This window comes from Typha latifolia, chromosome 1 (assembly GCF_019914945.1).
Source record: "Typha latifolia isolate L0001 chromosome 1, TyphaL0001v2, whole genome shotgun sequence".
Classification (NCBI taxonomy): Eukaryota; Viridiplantae; Streptophyta; class Magnoliopsida; order Poales; family Typhaceae; genus Typha; species Typha latifolia.
The window spans coordinates 17601285-17622063 of record NC_133086.1 but is presented as its reverse complement, the minus strand read 5'-3'; the positions used below and the strand labels follow the sequence as shown (position 1 = coordinate 17622063).

The 20779-nt window shown below is 37.5% G+C and overlaps 2 protein-coding genes across 2 annotated transcripts; one reads left to right on the top strand and one right to left on the bottom strand.

The window, feature by feature from the left end:
* Positions 1-2747: 2747 nt before the first annotated feature.
* LOC140790075 (CBL-interacting protein kinase 16-like) lies at positions 2748-5003 on the bottom strand. The gene has a single exon (XM_073139995.1). It carries the CDS (start codon positions 4212-4214, stop codon positions 2871-2873), a length of 1344 nt encoding a protein of 447 aa, XP_072996096.1. The 5' UTR covers positions 4215-5003; the 3' UTR covers positions 2748-2870.
* A 10962-nt stretch (positions 5004-15965) lies between these two features.
* LOC140782659 (CBL-interacting protein kinase 6-like) lies at positions 15966-17918 on the top strand. The gene has a single exon (XM_073129359.1). The coding sequence runs from the start codon at positions 16375-16377 to the stop codon at positions 17662-17664; it is 1290 nt and encodes a 429-aa protein (XP_072985460.1). The 5' UTR covers positions 15966-16374; the 3' UTR covers positions 17665-17918.
* Positions 17919-20779: the final 2861 nt, after the last annotated feature.

Genomic DNA, 20779 nt, shown 5'->3' with positions numbered 1-20779 from the left:
GATTATTTCCCATTTCTTCAATAGTATAACTCGGCTTGACCTAATTTTCTCAACAAAAAAAAAAAAAAAAAAACAAAATTGTGGTCGAGCTGAAAAAAAAAAAAAAAAAACTCTTTCTGGCCAACATGGGCATCATATCAATAAACTTATGCACAATACAACTTATCCGCTGGACGATGGTTGAGGTATGGAGGAGCATTATTGTTACATCTTAAGAACGATCAATGGTCTGATTTAAACTTAAAGTTACTTAAAATCCAACACCTGTCAAAGGATTCAAACTTATTCTACCGAATGGATATCTCAAAGATTCCAACTTTCATTATCCAATGGAAGATCGTGATATCTATATGCATACCGCGGATACTGGTGGTCGGATAGGAATTTGCTATCCTACTTTTTTGCTATTAGTGTAGTAAGATTGTGAAAGTAATAACCCTTATCGAATAAATTTTGTCCCTATTATGGATGTAAGCTCTTGACTTGAAAGCCTGTCATCTTGAGAAATATTTGAATTCTCATGCTTTTGCCCAGCAAGAGTTCCATCATGAGTTCATTGATTAGACAAAGACGATTCCCAAGCACTTTTCCTGTTGAATAGGAAGAATAAAATACACAAATGGCAATAAAATTAAGATTCTAAAAAAGGGGGCAAGATAGCTATTGAATAATGGGTGAAATGAATACAAGTGAATCCGTATCATATTTATTTTCTATATTTTTAGAGAAATAAAATTTTAATAGTGTCTTATTAAATATCGATGTCTTTAAGATTTGAACCCGCATGCTTTCGTACCATATGAGCCGCTTTAAACTTTTATTTACAAAGTTGGTTTAGTTCATGTCTCGATAGTTAACCTCAATTTATATATCTCACTAGCTGCTCTAAAATCTTACTTTTGAGCATAAGATATTTTTGAAAAGGCCCGAGAATTAAACTTGGATAGAACTTTTTATATTTTTAAAAAATAGATGAGTTTAGAAACTAATCACTTTTGTTCTAATATCATATTACCTCACCAATTGCTTTAAACATTTAAGTTATTAGAGAATAACAATTTTTATATTTTACAGTGTAACATAAATAAATACTTATGTTTTCTTAATCTGTGTACTAATATCATATTACCTTACCAATTGCTTTAACCTATGTTCTTATCCAAACTAGACCATCCTTATATGTATATAGTTAGAGTGAAGCAAGATGAATAAATCTAAATCTGCATTGAACCAGGTAAAGTGACTTATTTGATGTGATGGAGGGGCAATTTGGTGGTAGAATTAATAGAGACGGTGAGATCTATAAGATGGGAGAAAATTGGATAATGAAAATGATAATAGTATAAGGTAGATCTATAATTTAAAAAGAAAAAGATGATCTGCCCTAATAAAAAAGGGGGATCAACAGCTGAGTAGAGAAGAGCTAGCTGATAGCTAGAGTTTAAAGAAAGAAGGTGATGATAACCAACTCTACTGGACTAGAGGGATTAGTAGTTGAGAAGAAAGGAAATAGCGTCGACTTTAGATCAAAGAAGGAGTTAGAGATAGATGAGGCAGGAGACGATATAAATATCAACATTATTTTCTAATTCTAAATGACTGTCTTCCACATATTAAGAAGCTAACTAAAGTTTAAAATAATTTAAATTAACTCTAATACAAGATGACCTCGGCGTCGGCCCGAGCTCTGGCCATTCGTACGCAAAATTTCGAGAGCACTTATTCTTCGACAGCATTGTGGCATTCGAATATCGTTTTGTGTCGTTCAAACGCCATAGCCCGAGACGTACCACTAAAATAATTTTTTTTGATAATAATCTAATTCATCCCAACAAACCGAGTGTCTCCTAGAACGTGACTCGATCAAACCCTATTGCATCACAATCTACGGCTAATATCTAACTGGGCTACTTTTGATGCCTTACTTATTATGATATCTTTGTCACTTCCTTGTAAAGTTCTCAATTATATATAGCATGGAAGCCTTGGAAGGGCATCATCTTGAGTCGTTAATCCAGTGGGGATGCATTAATATTAGTTCAACAAACACAAACGAACAAATGGCTAGTGTAACATTAGCATTATTAAACAACAGCATACTGCACTGTTGATAAGATTAGCCGAAGAGATATCCTAAAGCTCGAATTAGTGGAATCATTTTAATGCTATCATTAACGTCACTAAGACTTGTTATGTTAATCAAGTCTAGAATAAAAAAAGGACCAATGTCTGCAGCAGATATTGTTTTGTAAGAATTTGAACGTAAAATATTTATTTAATGTGAGCCCCTTAATATCTATATAATTAAAAGATAAATTATATTTTATTTTATGTGGTTAAGTCTAAATTTACTTTATTCCCTATAATATTATTTGTGTCCATTTTATCTCTTTGTGGCTTATACTGAAGTGCAACCATTATTTATTTTTAACATATTTAATCAAATTAGATAAAATTATAGAGAATTGAATAAAAAATTTTATGAGTTTGAAATAATACTGATTAAATTTTAGATAAAAAAACTATAACAAATATATTGAGATATATATTATAATAACATATTTAGTATCTAAATTTTTTTGAATATTATTTTAAATGCATTAGAATACTTATCAATTCTTCTATAATTTTATTTTTAATAAGTATTTTTAAATTCTGGTCAAATATGATGAGAAAAAAAATGGTTCAAAATTGAATATAACAATAAAAAACAATTCTAATAATTAAATAAATAATCACACCAAAAATTTAGATCAAGTCAAAATTTATCTATCTATTTCTTTCTTCTATGTACACCTCTCCGGGCCAACTGCTAAAATTACCGCGAACTAAATAACAGTACAATAATAACATGACCAAAAAGAGTGCCGTCACCTCAAGTTTGGATGACCCAACTCACCGCCATCCGCAGTGGCGGGTTCATCGCCCTGCCACGCCCAAACTATATCCTTCAGCCCCGGCCTAACGTCCTCCGCGCAAAACTTGGCGAACTCCAAGGTATCCCCCGACTCCTTTCCGAACTCCACCAACGTCACCTCCGGCGCCACCTCGAACACCTCCGCCGTCACGGCGAGCCTCCCCTTCCTACCCTCCGCCTTCCCTTCCAATCTCACTTTACAACCCTTCGCCTTCCCGACCCCGAAACCTAGCGATCTCCCCACCTTCTCCAGTTTCTCCACCACCTTCCCCGCCGGGAACCTCGCCGCGAACACCGTCGCCGCTCGCCGCCCGTTCTCGAACAAGCTCGAGAGGTCGAACCCGGACGACATCGTTGAGATCAGCTCGAACGCGTTGTACGACCTCGGCGACTGGAGTTCGAGATCCGGATCCGGGTCTGCCTCCTCCTCCTTCTTCGGGGGTGGGATGGAGAGGGGAATCGGGCGGGATACCCCTTTCTTGAACCAGGATAGCTGCTTGATCTCCGAGATCGAAATCCGCTTCTCCGGATCGACGACGAGGAGCCGCGAGATCAAGCGGCGGGCTTCGCCGGAGACCCACGGTGGGATCTGGTACTCCGCCTTGCAGATTTTCCCGTACATCCGCATCACGTTCTCGTGCTGAAATGGTAAGAATCCGGCGAGGAGCACGAAGAGCACGACGCCGCACGACCACAGGTCGGCGCGCGCCCCGTCGTAGCCCTTCTTCCGGAGAACCTCGGGCGCCACGTAGGCGGGAGTCCCGCACTGCGTGTGGAGGAGCCCGTCGTGCCGGAGCTGCTCCGGCAAGGCAGAGAGGCCGAAGTCGGAGATCTTGAGGTCGCCGGCCTCGTCGAGGAGGAGGTTCTCCGGCTTAAGGTCCCGGTGGGAGACGCCGCGGCTGTGGCAGAAGTCGAGGGCGGAGATGAGCTGGTGGAAGTACCGTCGCGCCTGGTCCTCGGGGAGCCGGCCGCGTGCGACGCGGGCGAAGAGCTCGCCGCCGCGGACGTACTCCATGACGAAGAAGATGCGGGACTTAGTGGCCATCACCTCCTTGAGCTCGACGATGTTGGGGTGGCGGACAAGGCGCATGACCGAAATCTCGCGCTCGATCTGGTCCATCATCCCGCCGTCCCGCCGGACCTGGTCCTTGTTGATCACCTTGATCGCCACGCTCTCGTTAGTCCTCAGGTCCCGGCCGTGGTACACCTTGGCGAACGTCCCCTTCCCCAGCACCCGCCCCATCTCGTACTTCCCCAATACCAGGTTCCTCACTTCCTTCTCTTCCTCTCTCACCATTTCTTCCCCTCTAATTCTATTTATTCCTGCTATTTTTCTTTGTTGCGGGGGTTATGCTTATGCTCATGCGCTTTATATGAGGCGGTTAGAAGAAGGCATCTTAGAGACGAGGATTAAGCATTGGGGCCAGATTCAATTGATTATAGGGGAGTAACGGTGGGTAGTGGAATAGGGAACGGCACCTAGTTTTGGGGGGATGGGATTGGGGGGGAGGGAGGGAGGTTATATTTGGTTTTGTTCGTTTAACTATTAAAATCTTTCTAATTTGATTGGGTGAGAGGCAAAGGAAGCGGAGGAGGAAGGCGAGCGAGCACACTGGAATGGGGAGAGGGAAAGAGTGGAATTTATATAGCGGAAAGATCTGTGGGAGGGAAAGGGTCAAGGGGGCCAATGGGAAGGGGGCTCGTGGCGGTAATCTGCTTCAATTATTTGGGAAGGGGGCCAGAAGGGTCCGATGGAAGAGGGACCCTGCAATTTGTGGGGTTGCTGTCATCTAGAATGAGCTAGAGCCTAGAGGGAAGGAATGGGCGTTGGCTGACTTAAGACGGACCTGAGCTTTCTATGTGAGCGTATACTATAGGATGATTGCTTGGGATTTGTTTATAGGCAAATTGCACATGACGTGTGGTTTAGTTGAGTAGGACCATTTCCTTGGAGCTTTGTGCGACGAGGCAAGATTGATGAAGTTACAAGTCCAATATAAAGTTACTGGTGGGCATTGTTGTCTCGGTACTAATCCAATACAAAGTCACAAACGCAAGATTAGTTAGAAATCATTGGTTAAGCTTTTCTGAATTCTATATAATCTAAGTTTATTTCAGTTCTATTTGCATGGGCTCCAAATTTCAACAGTTAAAAGGTAGTGCCAGGTGGAGTTTTTTTTTTTAATGAAGAAAAGAGAATTATATTACTTTAAAAAGGTGTAAAATTACAATAAGTATCGGACGAGATAACCGGTGTATTAGTATACCTATACAAAAAGCTAAGTAAAAGTGAGGAGATCTAGTGAACCTACACGGAGGAGAACCCCTATTGCCTTATAATACAGGAAGCTAAGTAAAAGTGAGGGGATCCAAGATTGGCTAACTAATTTGCCGGTCCGTTTTAACTTCTCTAAAACAGTGGAAAATATGAGCAAAACATTTAGCAGGAATAAGGTAGAAAATATGTCTGAGGTGTCAAGAAATAAAGCTCAGGTTCTGGGAGGGGGTCTTTTGACAGCGCCGAATGACCCCAACTCCCATGGAAGAGAAGGGAGTCTTTTATCGTATAAACTACCGTCATGTATAATTCTACGGGCAGACAAATTTGGTTCCATCACTCCAGACGTAATGCCTTTCATTTTCTTGAATCAGTGATGCATTTGCCGTTGGAAGAGAACGTTATTTCGATCGGGTTCTCTGTGTACTTTAGTGGGTAATGAATCATAAGCATACAATTTAGGGGATTGGCGAAGATTATAAGCAAAGTTACCTCCTGGGGAGGAGGATCCCACATAAGGTGGTTTAACGAAACGAATCATTTTCAATTATTGTTGTGACTCTAGACGTCCTCATTTCTTATTAGAATCCATTAAGGAGTGGCTTTCATGAGAAAATATACGACAAAATTAGAAAAGTTGATACCGTATATTGAGGTGAGTTCATAACCATTAACCTATATTGGCTTGAAGTGGTCTTAACAATCTGGCTAATATACAGTTGACACGGAAGCTAACATGGTCCAATTTTCTCAAAGATTGATGGCTAATTTACTTGAAAGTGTTTTGAATAATTTGCTAGGATGTGAACGATTACTGGAGCAAGTAGCGACTTGAATTATTGATTAATTACTTTCGAAAGTGAAAAGACTTTGAAGCACGAAGCATTATTAGGCTGAAATGTTACATTTCTGCAATTAAAACCGAACATATTGATTTGCTTACATGAGATAATTACTAGTAGAAACCAAGGAGCTCGATTATATCTCAGATGATGCTTTGGATATTTTAATATAATGACACGGCAAGTACAATTATGTAGACTCTTTAGCGACTAACCTAAATTTTATCCACATTAACAAGGTGGCACCAGCAAAAGATTGACATCTTTTCCCCGGCAACAACAAGCCAAAGAAAGATGAATTCATCCAGAACTTATCCGTGACTTTGGACAAAAGTATCTGAACAATATCATGATCCCCTCCCTCCCTTTGGTATAGGCAATGTCTTAATGTTGTTAGGCAGGACTGTGACCAAATCTTAGGAAGCACGAAATTAAAATAAGAATGCAGTGTTTGTGAATCAGAAGTTACTGGGCTTCACTTTTGACGACCACTGGATTAGTGAGAGTATGAGAGAATTAAGTGAAGGAGACAATTGAGACCACTTAAATGTGGCAAAAAGAGCTTGATAAATGACTTGGAATATTAGTGGTTGTTGCATTCACCATAAAGTTTCACTAATGTTCTCACTTCTATTTGAGACGTGTAGTCTTTCCTTTCCTTAAATATTTTTTATCTACGTTCTTATCCTTAAAGAATTGATTAGGTATGAATATGATCCTAAGAGGCACATTTGTGGTCATGTAGCTAGGATGCATACATCGTACCTGCACCTTGAACAATCTTTAGGAATATTCTACAATCTACAGTTCATGTACTTAAATAGTTTAATATAGTGAATATTAACTTCCCTACTTTAATGAGACCAATTAGAATAGGACACACACTTGACTTTTTAGAAGAAAACAGAAGAAGAAAATTTGCATTTAGTGCCCTCACTCTTAACATTTGCAATTTACACCCTGAATTTTAACTAATTTTCTAAACTCCTAGATTAAGTTAACTATACTAGAAAGATTTTTATACGAAAGGGAAAACCTAAGCTGATATTAAAGTTTACACTATTTACAATGAAGGGGAGCTATTTAGTAGGGCTGTCAAAATAATCAAACCGACTCGGCCTCTGCTTGAGCCTGTTCGAAATTAATTTCAAGCACAGGAGGTTGAGTACATGCCAGCTTGATAAGACTATAAGAATCTGTTATATAATAGGTTATATAATATATAATAAATTTAAATTTAGTTATATGTTTAATTTAATTTGGATAAAGTGTAAACTATTCAAAAGATTCAATCCAATCATGATTTAAGCTGGATTTAAGCCTTGATTTTGAGCTTAAATTAGGGTTTATTCTACATGGGCTCGAGGTCGGCTTGAACTCAGGAAAAGACTCAAATTGAATTGAATTCTTTCAAGCTAGACGCTTTGAGTTAGGCTGGAAATTAATTTCAAACTAAGCTTAATCAAATCTCGGCTTCCATTCCGCCCCTGGCTACTAGACTTATTCTATTGCTGTCTCTCTCAAATCTGTCTTCATTTTTCGACACTTGGCCTTTGAACAGTTAATAGGACAGTGTCAGAAAAGCATATAGATAGACACAGTTGGATTAACTTGTAAGTTAACGAGTCCCCTTAGTAACTTTTTTAGCTTTTTTGCTTTTTAAGGGAGGAGAGGACCCATAAAAAGATGGTGGAATGAGACAGTATTGGAAGCACGTCGACGATGGAAAAATGAAGGTGGTCTTCTTCATACTTATTATATTTCATATAGTTTGTAGAAGTCAAACTGGCATTTATTGTTCTTTCTGTAGAGCTTCTCAATATTTGATAAAAGGGGTTTTTTTTTAAACATAATTATCCCTGAAAACTTTATCATTATACTCTTTTAATTATTAGAATTATCGTTTAATTCTTTTGACTCTTTCAGTATTATCATTATAGTTAGCTTTTTTTTAACATAATATGCCTAATAGATTATTTATCAATAATTTCTCTCGTATAAAAAGAATTTTTTTCTTGTAACTTTAATATTGGCTTAGATTTAACTAATAGAATGATATTTTTAAAAGAGCATAATAATTTTGGTGGTAAATATGATATTTAAGATAAGGCAATGTCAATTATGATATCTTAAAAGTTTTTGGTGGCGGTCGGTAAAAATTTCTTTGATAAGATTCCTAGACTATATGAGATATTATGAATTCTAATGATTTTATACATGTTGTCACTTAGAATCATGTAGACTGTAAGCATGACGGTTTGTGCCTTCTGGGCCTTGGATCCAATTTCTCCAGGGCTGGGGCCCAAATGTTCTCCTTTCCTTTTTCTCTTGTTTGGGCCTGCGATAAGGTTTCTGTCTCTATTTCAAGAGATTTAATAAGAATATAATCTTCTTGGTTAATGGTAATTAAGAAAAATCTAAGGACTTATGTAGTAATAAAAGTGCAACTAAATTTCAATTCATGACAGAGGAGATTATATGTCTCAGTCCCCCCTAACCGTTGAGTAGAATTTTTTACTAAAATAGTCTATGCATATAATTTAGAATAGTTGTGAATTATTTTGGATTGATCTAGCTGTTTAATCGAGTGATAGTGCAACTAAATTTTGGAACTACCAAAAAGTAAAATAATAAAAGCAATATTATCAAGTGAATATATTATCATGGTTGGTGAATTAAGCAATAATAGCGATGAGGTGAGAGCCCCCAAATTAAAGTTAGCATCACCACATCACAAATCACGATCGTGGGTATTTGGATTGGGTCCATATGCTAATTTACGGATTTTATGATGTACATTCTAAGTTTTGCTATTATTATTTTTCAAATTGTCTTACTTAAACTTTATTTCGTATCACTAGGATTTCCTGTAAATACAAATATTGTTAATAGAGATAATAAAATAATTTAAATTACTTTGATTTTATTAAATAAATATAGATTCTAAATGAAAGTTTATGATGGAGTTTGAAACAACTTATGGTCGGGCCAACTGGGAGGCTATTTCGAGTGGTATGACTACATTGGGTTTTCGGACTCTGTTTGTTAAGTGGGTTGATATTTGTATCTCTTTTGCTAGTTTTGTTTTTAATATAATTGGTAGCTCCTCTCGGTGGTTCAAGGGTGAAAGGAGCATCCAATAGAGTGATCTCTCATCCCTCTTACTTTTTTCTCGATGATTTCAAAAAATTTCTCAGCTTTAGTCAGGGAGGCTGTCCTTCTAAATGATATCCTCTCACTTCCTGATAAAAAAAATAATTGCTAGGTTTCGCACCCGATGTCTGCCAATGGACTTATTACTTATTTTTCAGACGAATATACCTTCTTGCCATGCTATTAATCGTATTTTCAAGATAAAAAAAATTGGAAGTCTTAGTTTCCTAATGCTGGTAAAACTAATATCTTAGACGTGCTTTAAACGTGGGAAGGTTGCCTTCCTTTCTTTTATCTTGGGGCTAAGATTTCATTTAAGAAGTTACTTATCAAAGATCATGAAGATTTCATCGCCAAAATTGAAGGTAAACTTGCCAATAAGAAAAGGGCAAGTTTGAACCAAGGTGGGCATATTACTTTTATCAGTAGTGTTGTTAATTCTATGACTATACATATATTCACATCTGCTTGGACTCCGGTAGCTATTATTAATAGAATTGTAAAGCTTACTAGAAAATTTCTCTAGGCCAAGAGGGATGATGGGTCCTCTAGCCTTCATTTGATTGGTTGGGACACTGTTACCCAGTGGTGATGGTAGTCTTGCCATCTGGGATCTTAAAACGGTTCGTCTACCTTTAATTGTCAACAAGGTCTAATCATTTTTTAACCAAACCTTAGATTCGTTAACCACTTTAGTTCTAGCTATGAACGACACAGCTGTGGAAGCCTACTTACCTTACGAGAGTTGTGCCTAGAGCTAGCATTTGGTTCTCAATTCGCTTTATGCTATTAAGGATGTTCTTCGAAAGATTATTGGAAATGGTAGAATTACGAATGTGTGGTATGACCCTTGGATAACCAATATCTCGGTGGATAAATGACCTAGTTTTGTAAATCCTACACTTTGGGCAAATGGTCGTTGGCTGCTTAAAGAAGCTTTTATGCCTAAGGAGAAAAAAATTATTTTGATGTGTTGTTCACCGATCTCTCCAAACCTAACAAACCCAAACTGGTAGTTAGATGGATACCTCCCCCTTTGAGGTGGCTCAAGATAAACACTGACGGATCATTCAAATACCTTTCAAAGTTAAGTGCTGCTGGGTTTGTACCTCAGTGGTCTAATGATTCGCCTCTTATTATGGGGTCTAGATGCTAGCGATTTAAGTCCTCGATTGAGACTAAAGCTTAATCGGTCAGAGAAGCGCTTATCTATGTACAACCTCGTTCGCCCCAATCAATCTAGATTGAGACTAACTCCCAACTATTTATAAATGTGTTGAATCGGGTTCAAGATTCTAGATGGGCAATTAAATACATAGTTATAGATGTTATTTTCCTTTTAAATTATTTTTCACAATGTAAAATCTTCAATGTATGCTGTGAGGCCAATTGTGATGTCGATTGGTTAGCAAATACAGGAGGCCTCTCGAGTTTTGGGTGCCCTTAACAAGGCTCCTTTCTAGCTCATCTTTTGCGGCTTTTGATCACTGATGGTACTTGTATTCCTGGCTAAGATTTAATATATTTTCTCTTAAAAAAATATAAAATAAAAGTTCAGCCAAAAAGTGATTTATATCCAAATAAGTAACAAATTTTAAATTAAAATGTACTACTACTGTTTGTATGAAAAAAAAAATCTAATCATTGCAAATAGTGGCGTAGCAAGGGACAAACATTGAAATTTTCAAGATAAATTTGCATACCTTGACTTTTAAGAGAAATTAAAATTTATACTCTATATTTTTATTATTTATAAATTGAGCTTTATAATTTAGTAAATATATATGAAAAATATTTTATTATTAGATATATTAATTAAATATAATTAAATCTCTAAGTTAAGTTAATTATACTAAAAATATTATAAAAATACTCTTAACCAAATTATGCTTATCCAATCTATACCAAGTAAACCTAACCTAGATAAACCCAACTCAACTAAATTCAACATGTACTAAAGACATTTCAGTTATTTAGAAATAAAATATCTCTAATTAACGAAATTTTTTTATGGTCTTAATTCAAATTTAACTCAGTGTATTTTTTTTTTCTTTACATATTCACTAGATTATGGGGCTTAATTTGCATATAGTAAAAATATAAGAAGTAAATCACAATTTTGTTTTAAAAAAAAAAAAGATGTTATATGCAAAAGGCTAGGCGTTAGAATAATTTTTTTTTTCACTCCTTGAATTACCCCCATTTTTTTTTATAATGACTCATTGATTTTTTTTTAGTGTGCATAATGACCTCCTGAATTATAAAAATACCTCACCCTTTAATGCCCTAAACGAAATTAGAAAAATAATCAAATTGCCTCTCAATTTAGGTCAACATAAAATTCTCTTTTAAGTTTTATACTCTTAGGGTGGCGTTGACGGTGACCTTGGCAGCACGATGGCATTACACCACCACCGGAAATAAGAGGGTGATTCTCTCCTTCCAAAACTAATGATCTCATATATAGCGCAAATATATATATACTTGGATGGATACAGTATATTTTTCTATTGTATTGTTTATGTTCATCAAATTGTAAGGATCGTTAAAACTATCTCTCCTTTTTTATCTCCGTGTATCAAACTAGTAATCTCTTAGTTGTAGATTTCTAATTAAATTGAATGAAATTTTACCTGCGGTTCCATTAAAAAAAAAATCTATCTTTACGAAATCAAAGGAAACAATTAAGTTATCTCCATAATTTTGGTCAGTAGTGGGATCCATGTACTATTTTTTTTTTTCTTCTTCTTCTTTTTAGTGTCACTAATTATTATAAACTCTTTACAGGAACGGCCATAGCTAGTTAAAATAACTTATCATTTGGAAACAGTAGATTCCCTTGTCTTTCCCATATGCACCATTATTGGAGAAGCCCATCATTGGATTTTAATATCATACTAGTGTACATAAGTTTTGACCTGGTACATAATATATCAATTATTATTAGAATCTCTAAAGGAACTATTCATCAAATGAGACATCCGCTTTAATTAAAGAAATGATGCTTCTCATAATTATTGCCATAGGTGTAACATGGACTGGTGATCGACATTGGTACTGTTCATTTAGATGAATCATGATAAGAAAACAAACTATTCATGATATTAGAAACTGTGGCATAATTATAGATAGGAAAGCTGTGTTACATTACGGGATATATAGTATTAATATCTTTTACTTAATAACTTAAAAGTTTTTTTTTTAATCAACTAAGTATTTACTATGATATCATAGTTAATCTTATGATATTTAAGATGTAAACACATGATATATATTATGGGTCCCTTAACAATAAAAGCCAACTTAATTCTTTGAACTTGCTTACTACTACTACTTGTAATCAACTTAATTTTTTCTAATGTCACATATCTCTGATCTTTTTCATTCCATGTGAGGTTCAAACGTCACACAAGCCTTTGGAGTTGAGGAGGATTATCATTGCAGTTTGTATTGAAAATGGAAAGGGTTACTAAAGAGATTTCGTCTAGTCTGGAAAGAAAACAGACACTGAAAGCAAATCCTGTGTGCTGTGAGACTAGTCATAGTACTGAACTGAAGGCTAATAGCCCTCTCATAATTAGGATAATAAATTCATTTTGGAGGGCGACATAAACATATCAGACATAGACTAACTGACTGTTTGACAATTGGCGTCAATTGGATTATATCTGTCATCATCCGATGGCCATGGCAATATATGGGACCCAGGATGGGAGTTGTCTTATTATTATTATTTGATGCTACTTGAGATCCATGCAGCAACACAAGATGGAGATAGGCCACATGGTGATGGCTCCATGGGGGACATGAGGTGAGGTTTAAACCTTTGTTTTCTTGGATGGGGAAGCCATTGCTCTGCAACTTAAGCAAAGAACTTTATTAGTTCACAATTGTTACAAGCTTGATATACAAAGAGAAGTGGGAGAGAGATCAAGCTATGTCCCATGAAACAAACTGAAGAATTTGTTATACATCTACAGTACCACAAAGTTGATATATTGTATCAAGCTCAAATGACATGTTACTTGACACACATGAAATATTAATTTAATTAATTTATGTATTAGTGCTTCATCTATCCACTAAAAAAGTATTTTTATCGATTGTCATAAAATATGTAATTTCACTATTCTCTTTTAGTTTAATCTAAAATTTATGTCACAGTAAGTGCAATTATTATAATACTATACATATTTACAAATAAACACTGTAAAAATTTATATTAGTATAAGTATTTTTATGAAAGCTTAATAAATATAGCTAAATTAATTTAGAAGTTTTTTTCACAATCAATTCGTCATATATATAGTTTCTTTTCCACTGAATCCTCAACATGTATAAAGAATTTAACTGTTGGAGTAAAACTGAGGAAATACTCTTGACTGGTATTATAATTATTGAGATATCTGATTTGTTGTGCTAAATACCGAATGGGTGGATACTAGCGGAAGCGATTTCCAATTCTCCAAAATAATACCAATATGATAGTAATATATTTGGGTAAATCAAATATTAGCAAATCTAATATCAATACTAAAGAGAAAATATTTAACCAATGTGCTAAATATAGAGAACTTCTAAACACCCAAGATAACTACAAATAAAAATTTCAAATACAAACCACAAAGAAGAAAAGAGAGAGACAAAATTTTACATGGTTTGGCGAGGTGCCTACATCTACGGGTGGAGGAATCTTCAATCCACTATACAAATATCCAAATACAAAGAGTTCTCTTAACTCTAATAACACTCAATACAATGATAGCTCTCTCTCTTAGGTTTTTCCTCTTACAAGATTCAAATACAAGGATTTTCAAATCTCTAATTTAATAGAGATGCAAATAAAAGTGTGCCCTCTCAAGTCCCCTTACACAGCCCTCTCCTTATATTGCTCCACACAAAAACCTAAAACTCAACATTTCTATTTATTGGACTGACTTGAGGTTGAAGAAAACTCGCAGGCCATTCGAAGGGATAGACGACGTTCAATCGCCCGTGCACAGCTACTAACGCACCTCGCAGAACTGTTTGAATAGGTGGACAACGTTCAATTGCCCGTGGTAACACGTTTGAACGCCTTTCGAACACTGTGACATCCAAATTCCCTGTTATCCGAACGTTGTACAAATATTTTCATCTCGTTCGAACAGATATACATTGTTCGAATGACGAAATACAAAACTGGAATGACAACAAGCTGTAACGAACGTCATTAACCCGTTCGAACAATTTCTTCTTTTTTATATTTTGAGTCAATTTTCAACATGATTCTCATTGAAGATGTAAGAGTTTGATTTCTCTGAGAGATCAGACTACATATATATCTCCCAGAAACCATATCATAATTAGCCAAATAATGCACATAGAGTGTGCTTTGTTGAAAAATCTATCCTATATTCGCTACAACTTTTTATGGCGTGACAAGACCAGAGCATGGGCTAAAGTGATCGGCCTAATGTGTACTTTAATGGAACATTATAAGTTTTCACTATCTCCTAAGAAAAATTTAAACAGCAATCAATAATCTAGGCAAAAAGAATTAGTAGGTAAAGTTACTGTCAGTCAGAAGTTAAACTTTGAGGGATTATTCATCAGAATGGGCCAACACCAATCGCTGTCATTCACATGATCGATCCTCTATTATGCATAATAACCTCTTCACCAACTCAATAATTGAATACTCTGGTCCCAGAAAGAGGAAATCACAAGCATATTAATTCCAGACAATTACTAGACGGTTATGTACTAATGCACTGAAATATCACTTTAAATTGCCAATGGCTTGAAAACAAGAAAAGATTATACATATATCTCTCATTAATTGAAGGGCCTATATAAAAAAGTAAGGCTAACCTCACATCTGAAGTCATACATTATAGAAGAAGAAGCCCTTTTGACTGTTATATATTATAATTATTAGCATTAGTATGACGCTAATGCAGACAAAGAGCAACAGATGCCCACAGGATCTCATCAAAACCGGTACATTGAACCAATATGCGACTATATTTTCGGGGCCAAGAGAGCTTTTGGTCTTAATGAGCAACTGGCATATGTTACTTTCTGTGTAATTTTATATTGGTATTTTTATTATATCTTCTCACCATCACCTTTTTTTCTTTTTTTTGTTGCCATGCAAGAAATATGAAGCAAAACCATACTTTCTTTATTTATCGTTCTTTTATGAGCACATTGATTTGAATCATGATACGGCGGATTAATGAAATACACTTGTTTTGTTCTCTGGGATCACTCTCTCTCACTCTCTCTCTCTCTCTCTCTCTCTCTCTCTCTCTCTCTCTCTCTCTGCATGGTTTGAGAATCCCAGGAAGGGGGTGGGCGAAGAGGAAGCCTGGGGTATATACTGCGGTTTCAAACGGGGAGAACTTCTTGTTTAGGATATCATCATCCTAAAAGAAATAAGAATGATCGATCTTGTACGAGAACAAGGAATAGAATGGGGATCGAAACATAAAACTCCTACGTGAACTAGTCCTCATACAAACTCCCATTTGATGGACCAAACCAAAAGAACTACGTAGCTAGGCATCGCCATTACAACGACCTTCCTTCACAGTGCTCCAGCCTCTACTCACACGTATTATCGATTCCCATTGCCAAAGCTGCGGACTAGAAGACTACAGTCAAACCACTAAAAGAGACCACGGGTTTAAACTGGGCCCATCCCTCCCCCCCCACCCCCCCGCGATCTTCTTGTAGTGGGCCCCTTTCCCCCAACAACAAATCGCAGCCGTATAGGGTTTAGGACTACCGACCTCACACCACCCAATTATAGAGCCAGAGACAGCTGTACGTCTCTGATGCCTCCATTCCCACCGTCCGATCTCAATCCAGCGCTCCATTTGTGTACCACAGCCCTTCCATATAAAACCAACCCACGGGAAGGAGGGATCTCACTCACGCCTCCTTCGTCTCCTTCCCCCTCTTCTCAAACTCCCCCAGGGAATGCGGCACGATGAGGAGGTCAAGCCCTGACCTCGCAGGGAAGCGCAAGAAGCACTCCGGCCGGAGCTGCCACCGAAAGCACGTCGAAGACGGGTAGCCGCCATTCCCACGACCTTCCAATCGTCCTCTCTTCTTCTTCTTCTTCTTCTTCTTCTTCTTCTTCTTCTTCTTCCTCTTCTTCTTGTAGTGGGAAATATAGTATTATTATTATTAATATAATGGAGGAGGTCAATTCCCCCTCGGTGCTACACGGGAGGTACGAGCTCGGGCGCGTGCTTGGCCATGGAAGCTTCGCGAAGGTCTACCTCGCCCGCGACCTCCGGAGCGGGAAAGGGGTGGCGATGAAGGTGGTGGGGAAGGAGAAGGTGATCCGCGCCGGGATGATGGAGCAGATCAAGCGGGAGATCGCGGTGATGAAGATGGTGACCCACCCCAACATTGTCGAGCTCCACGAGGTCATGGCCACCCGATCCCGGATCTACTTTGCCATGGAGCTCGTCCGCGGCGGGGAGCTCTTCGCCAAGATAGCCCGCGCCGGGCGGCTCCGGGAGGACGAGGCGCGCCACTACTTCCGCCAGCTCATCTCCGCCGTCGACTTCTGCCACGGCCGCGGCGTCTACCACCGCGACCTGAAGCCGGAGAATCTCCTCCTCGACGACGCCGGGAATCTCAAGATCGCCGACTTCGGACTCTCCGCCCTCGCGGGCCACGTGCGCACAGACGGCCTCCTCCACACCACGTGCGGCACCCCGGCCTACGTGGCGCCAGAGGTCATCGGCAAGAAGGGCTACGACGGGGCCAAGGCTGACCTTTGGTCCTGCGGCGTCATCCTCTACGTCCTCCTCGCCGGATTCCTCCCATTCCAAGACGAAAACCTCGTCGCCATGTACAAGAAGATCCGCCGGGGCGACTTCCGATGCCCGCCGTGGTTCTCCTCCGACGCCCGCAGGCTCATCACCAAATTGCTCGACCCCAATCCCGCCACGCGGATCACCGTCTCCAAATTAGTGGACATGCCATGGTACAAAAAATCCCAAATCGCGAAACCAGAGCCACTGCCTCCGCCTCCGCCTCTCCCGCAGAAGGTGGTGGAGGGGGAAGAGGAGGAGCCAGCGAGGCTGAACGCTTTCCATCTGATCTCGTTCTCGCAGGGCTTCGACCTCTCGCCGCTGTTCGAGAATGAAGATGGAGGGCGGATGGAGGAGGGGATGCGGTTCACAACGAGGGAGCCGGCGAGCGGGGTGATATCGCGGCTGGAGGAGGTGGCTGCTAAGGCGGAGGGGAGGATACGAGTGACGAAGAGCGGGGCTTCTGGGGTGAGATTGGAAGGAGCGGAGAAGGGCATGAAGGGAAAGCTCGCCGTGGCGGCGGAGATTTACGCGGTGGCGCCGTCCGTGCTGGTGGTAGAGGTCAAGAGGGACGGTGGAGATATGATCGAGTACAAGAACTTCTGTAGCCAGGAGCTACGGCCCGCGCTCAGGGACATCGTGTGGGCCGCCGCAGCTTGATCGGAAATTAGACGGCTGGGATTATTTTAAACTTTTGTAATAGACGATGGTTCCTCGATCCTTTCTTCTGTTGAGGTGCGTGAAAGAGATATTATGATTAGAATATGTGAATATAATGAAAAAGAAAGGAATAAAAGGGACGGACGAGTGGGGCCTAAGATTATATTTCAGGATAGTTTCTGGCCGTCAGCAGGGTAATAATTTGTTTATTGTAGGTTTGGTTTTTATGTATGAAGTAGGAATGGTCACCAGCAGTCTTTCGCTTTGTCTTGTCTGAAGGTTATATTGTTTAATGCTTTTGAGATTTTTTTTCTCTCCTTAATTAATGTAGCCAGACAGAGAGAGAGAGAGAGAGAGAGAGATTATCCGCCGAAAAATTTGAACAAAAATTGATTTGACTACACTAGGTTACAATTGCACGGCCATTCCAACGGCCCACTAATTTCATGCTTATAAATACTTTTAAGAAAATTTATGAGAGTATCTTGAAGAGCCTTGCAAAAAGCTCTACTTTATTGTATTTAAAAGAGTTTAGAGATATACATGTAAATATAAACTTTAAATAAAGATTATATATACATCTCATTAAAAAAAAGAGAGTATATATGTAAAAAAAACTAAATAAAAATAAATAGATATATTATCAACTAAATATTTTTAAAATTTAGGACTAATATATTATTAGGATATAAAATATAATAATTAAATATTAAGAATAGTTATGTATTTTGTAAAATTAGTTAACTCGTTCGTCAAAAACTAGGCGGGTTGAACAGTTCATCGGTTCAACCACTAGATCAATTAATTTTTATCGAATCAATTGCTTATTCGGTCTAATAATAAAATTGAACTAATTTGATGATCAATTCACCGGTTTACCGTTTCAACCACAAGTCCGATCAGATTTTGATAACTAAGACTAAAAGTGAAGGCCAATCTCTTCATTATCTTCCAGAGGCCGACCTTTTGATAATAACCGCATTGCTTGGACGGATTTCTAATAATTGATAGTAGGTCGAACTATGCGCTTGAAACTTTTGTGTGATACTTCCCGCACACACCTGCCATGAATGAAGTTAATTCCCTTCTAAAGAAAATTAGGTGGTCTGTCGATTAGTATGTTAGGTGAATCTGAGTCTTGACCAAATTAGCCCTCTTTAAACTTTTCTTTTAATGTATCTAACACATTTAAAAACTTAAATATAAATCTATGCAAATTTTGTCCCTTGGATCTAACAAAACGGTTAGAACTATTGAATCAGATAGTAATCTTTATATATAAGTCACTGAACTAAAAGAATAATTTATACGGAAGTTTCTCCTCCTAAGATTTAATAATTTACTTAACAAATTTTAAATTTCTATATAAATTATTGGACCGAAAAATAATTTCTATTTAAAAGTAGTTGTAAATAGTTTTACTAATCTAAATCTGACGTAGTAAAACTCATCTAAATTCTTATTTAATTATCGAAATGAATTGGATAGGTAAAAACAAAAGGCTAACGGCAGATTTAAATAGTAGAAAAATAAAAAATAAAAACTTGGGGAATCTGTCTCGGTTCACGGACAAGGGTTGCTAGCTATTATGGTCTAAGGACGTCTAACGTCTAGCTTGCAATAATTGACCAGAGAGAAGAATCCAAGTAGGATCCAGGTAGATCTCGTGCTTAACATTGGTATCTTTGCATGTGCAGCAGCTCTTAACCTTGGTATCTTTTTGCCAACTTTGTTATATAGTTACACGAAGTCTTTTTAATCATCAGTATGTGAGAAAACTTTCACATTATATAACTGGCGATTGGATCATGACGCCATTTTAAGCCCAGGTCCCCAATTTCTTCTTAAGCCCATCAACTGAGTGGAACAAATAATAAACTCCTCACAATCTTTAAACCCTAAATCGTAAACGTCCACCTCTTTTACAATGCACTTATTACTCGGAAGTCAAACCCCTTTAGTAATTTTAAGATTCTTACATTGTTATACTTTTTTTTTATGGTGTCATAAAATGTGTCAGTTTGGTCGGGCTTGGAGTTATTCCCACAATAAATTTGCATAACTAGGTGTGGAAATGAACCTTGTGTAACCCATATTTATATTTTATATTTAGTTACCGATCCGAATATGATAGTGAATATAATTACCATACAACCATGTATATGGATCAAATATTATATAATATTTATGTTTTGAATTTACAAGAACTTGTGATATAATTACTGAAATCCATACAATAAATATGTATATGTAAAATTAGATTAGATATGTATTTTATATAACTTTTTTATAATAGGTAAAACTAAATGATAGGTGGATATTATTGATTTGAAAATTATTATTCAACCCCCTATTTATATAGGCACTATCCAAATAGTGATATGAAAATCACAACCTATATCTAACAAAAGTTGGATACATAACTTTCTCCTCCGAATAAACTTTCGAATACAAAACCGAATTCCATTTTCACCCAAACTGCCTTGTAAAAGAAAAAAAAAATTAAGAGTCCAAATGCCAGCCTTTGAGACACTTTGTCCGACGAAGTTTTCCAACAATTATCACGTTAGTTGGTCGATTATTTATGCCTAACACATTTTTCCAAGCATTTCAAGAATTTGTTCTTGAAAACGCTGAAATATAGCACAGACTCAAGGTAATCAAATGCATTCTTAGACGTAATCAAGACCTCGTGCAACCATTGGCCCGAGTATCTTTCCTAAATATAGCTAGGTATAATCCCTTCTCAAAATAATAATAATAAAAAAGAAACTCCACAGTGATTCCTTGGTGTAGTTAGCTACAAAACTTGGTCAACCACCCTCATTTCTTAATCTTGAATATGGTATCTTAAATGGGTTTAGAAAAATTGAATGTTTGGTTGTATTTTTGATTTGATATGAAAAGGTGTGGTTCTAAATTAGTAGTTTAATCAGAATTGGATTTAAGAGATCTTTTAGTCAATTGATCAGAATAATAATGACACAAATATTATTAAAAAGGTCCTCAAACTATTAATCCACTATTAATATGATTTATAGTGGTGGATAAAAAGGTTTGTGAGGAAAGAGGACTGAAATGAGTCTAGGGCAAAATGAAAATGACTTTACTATTA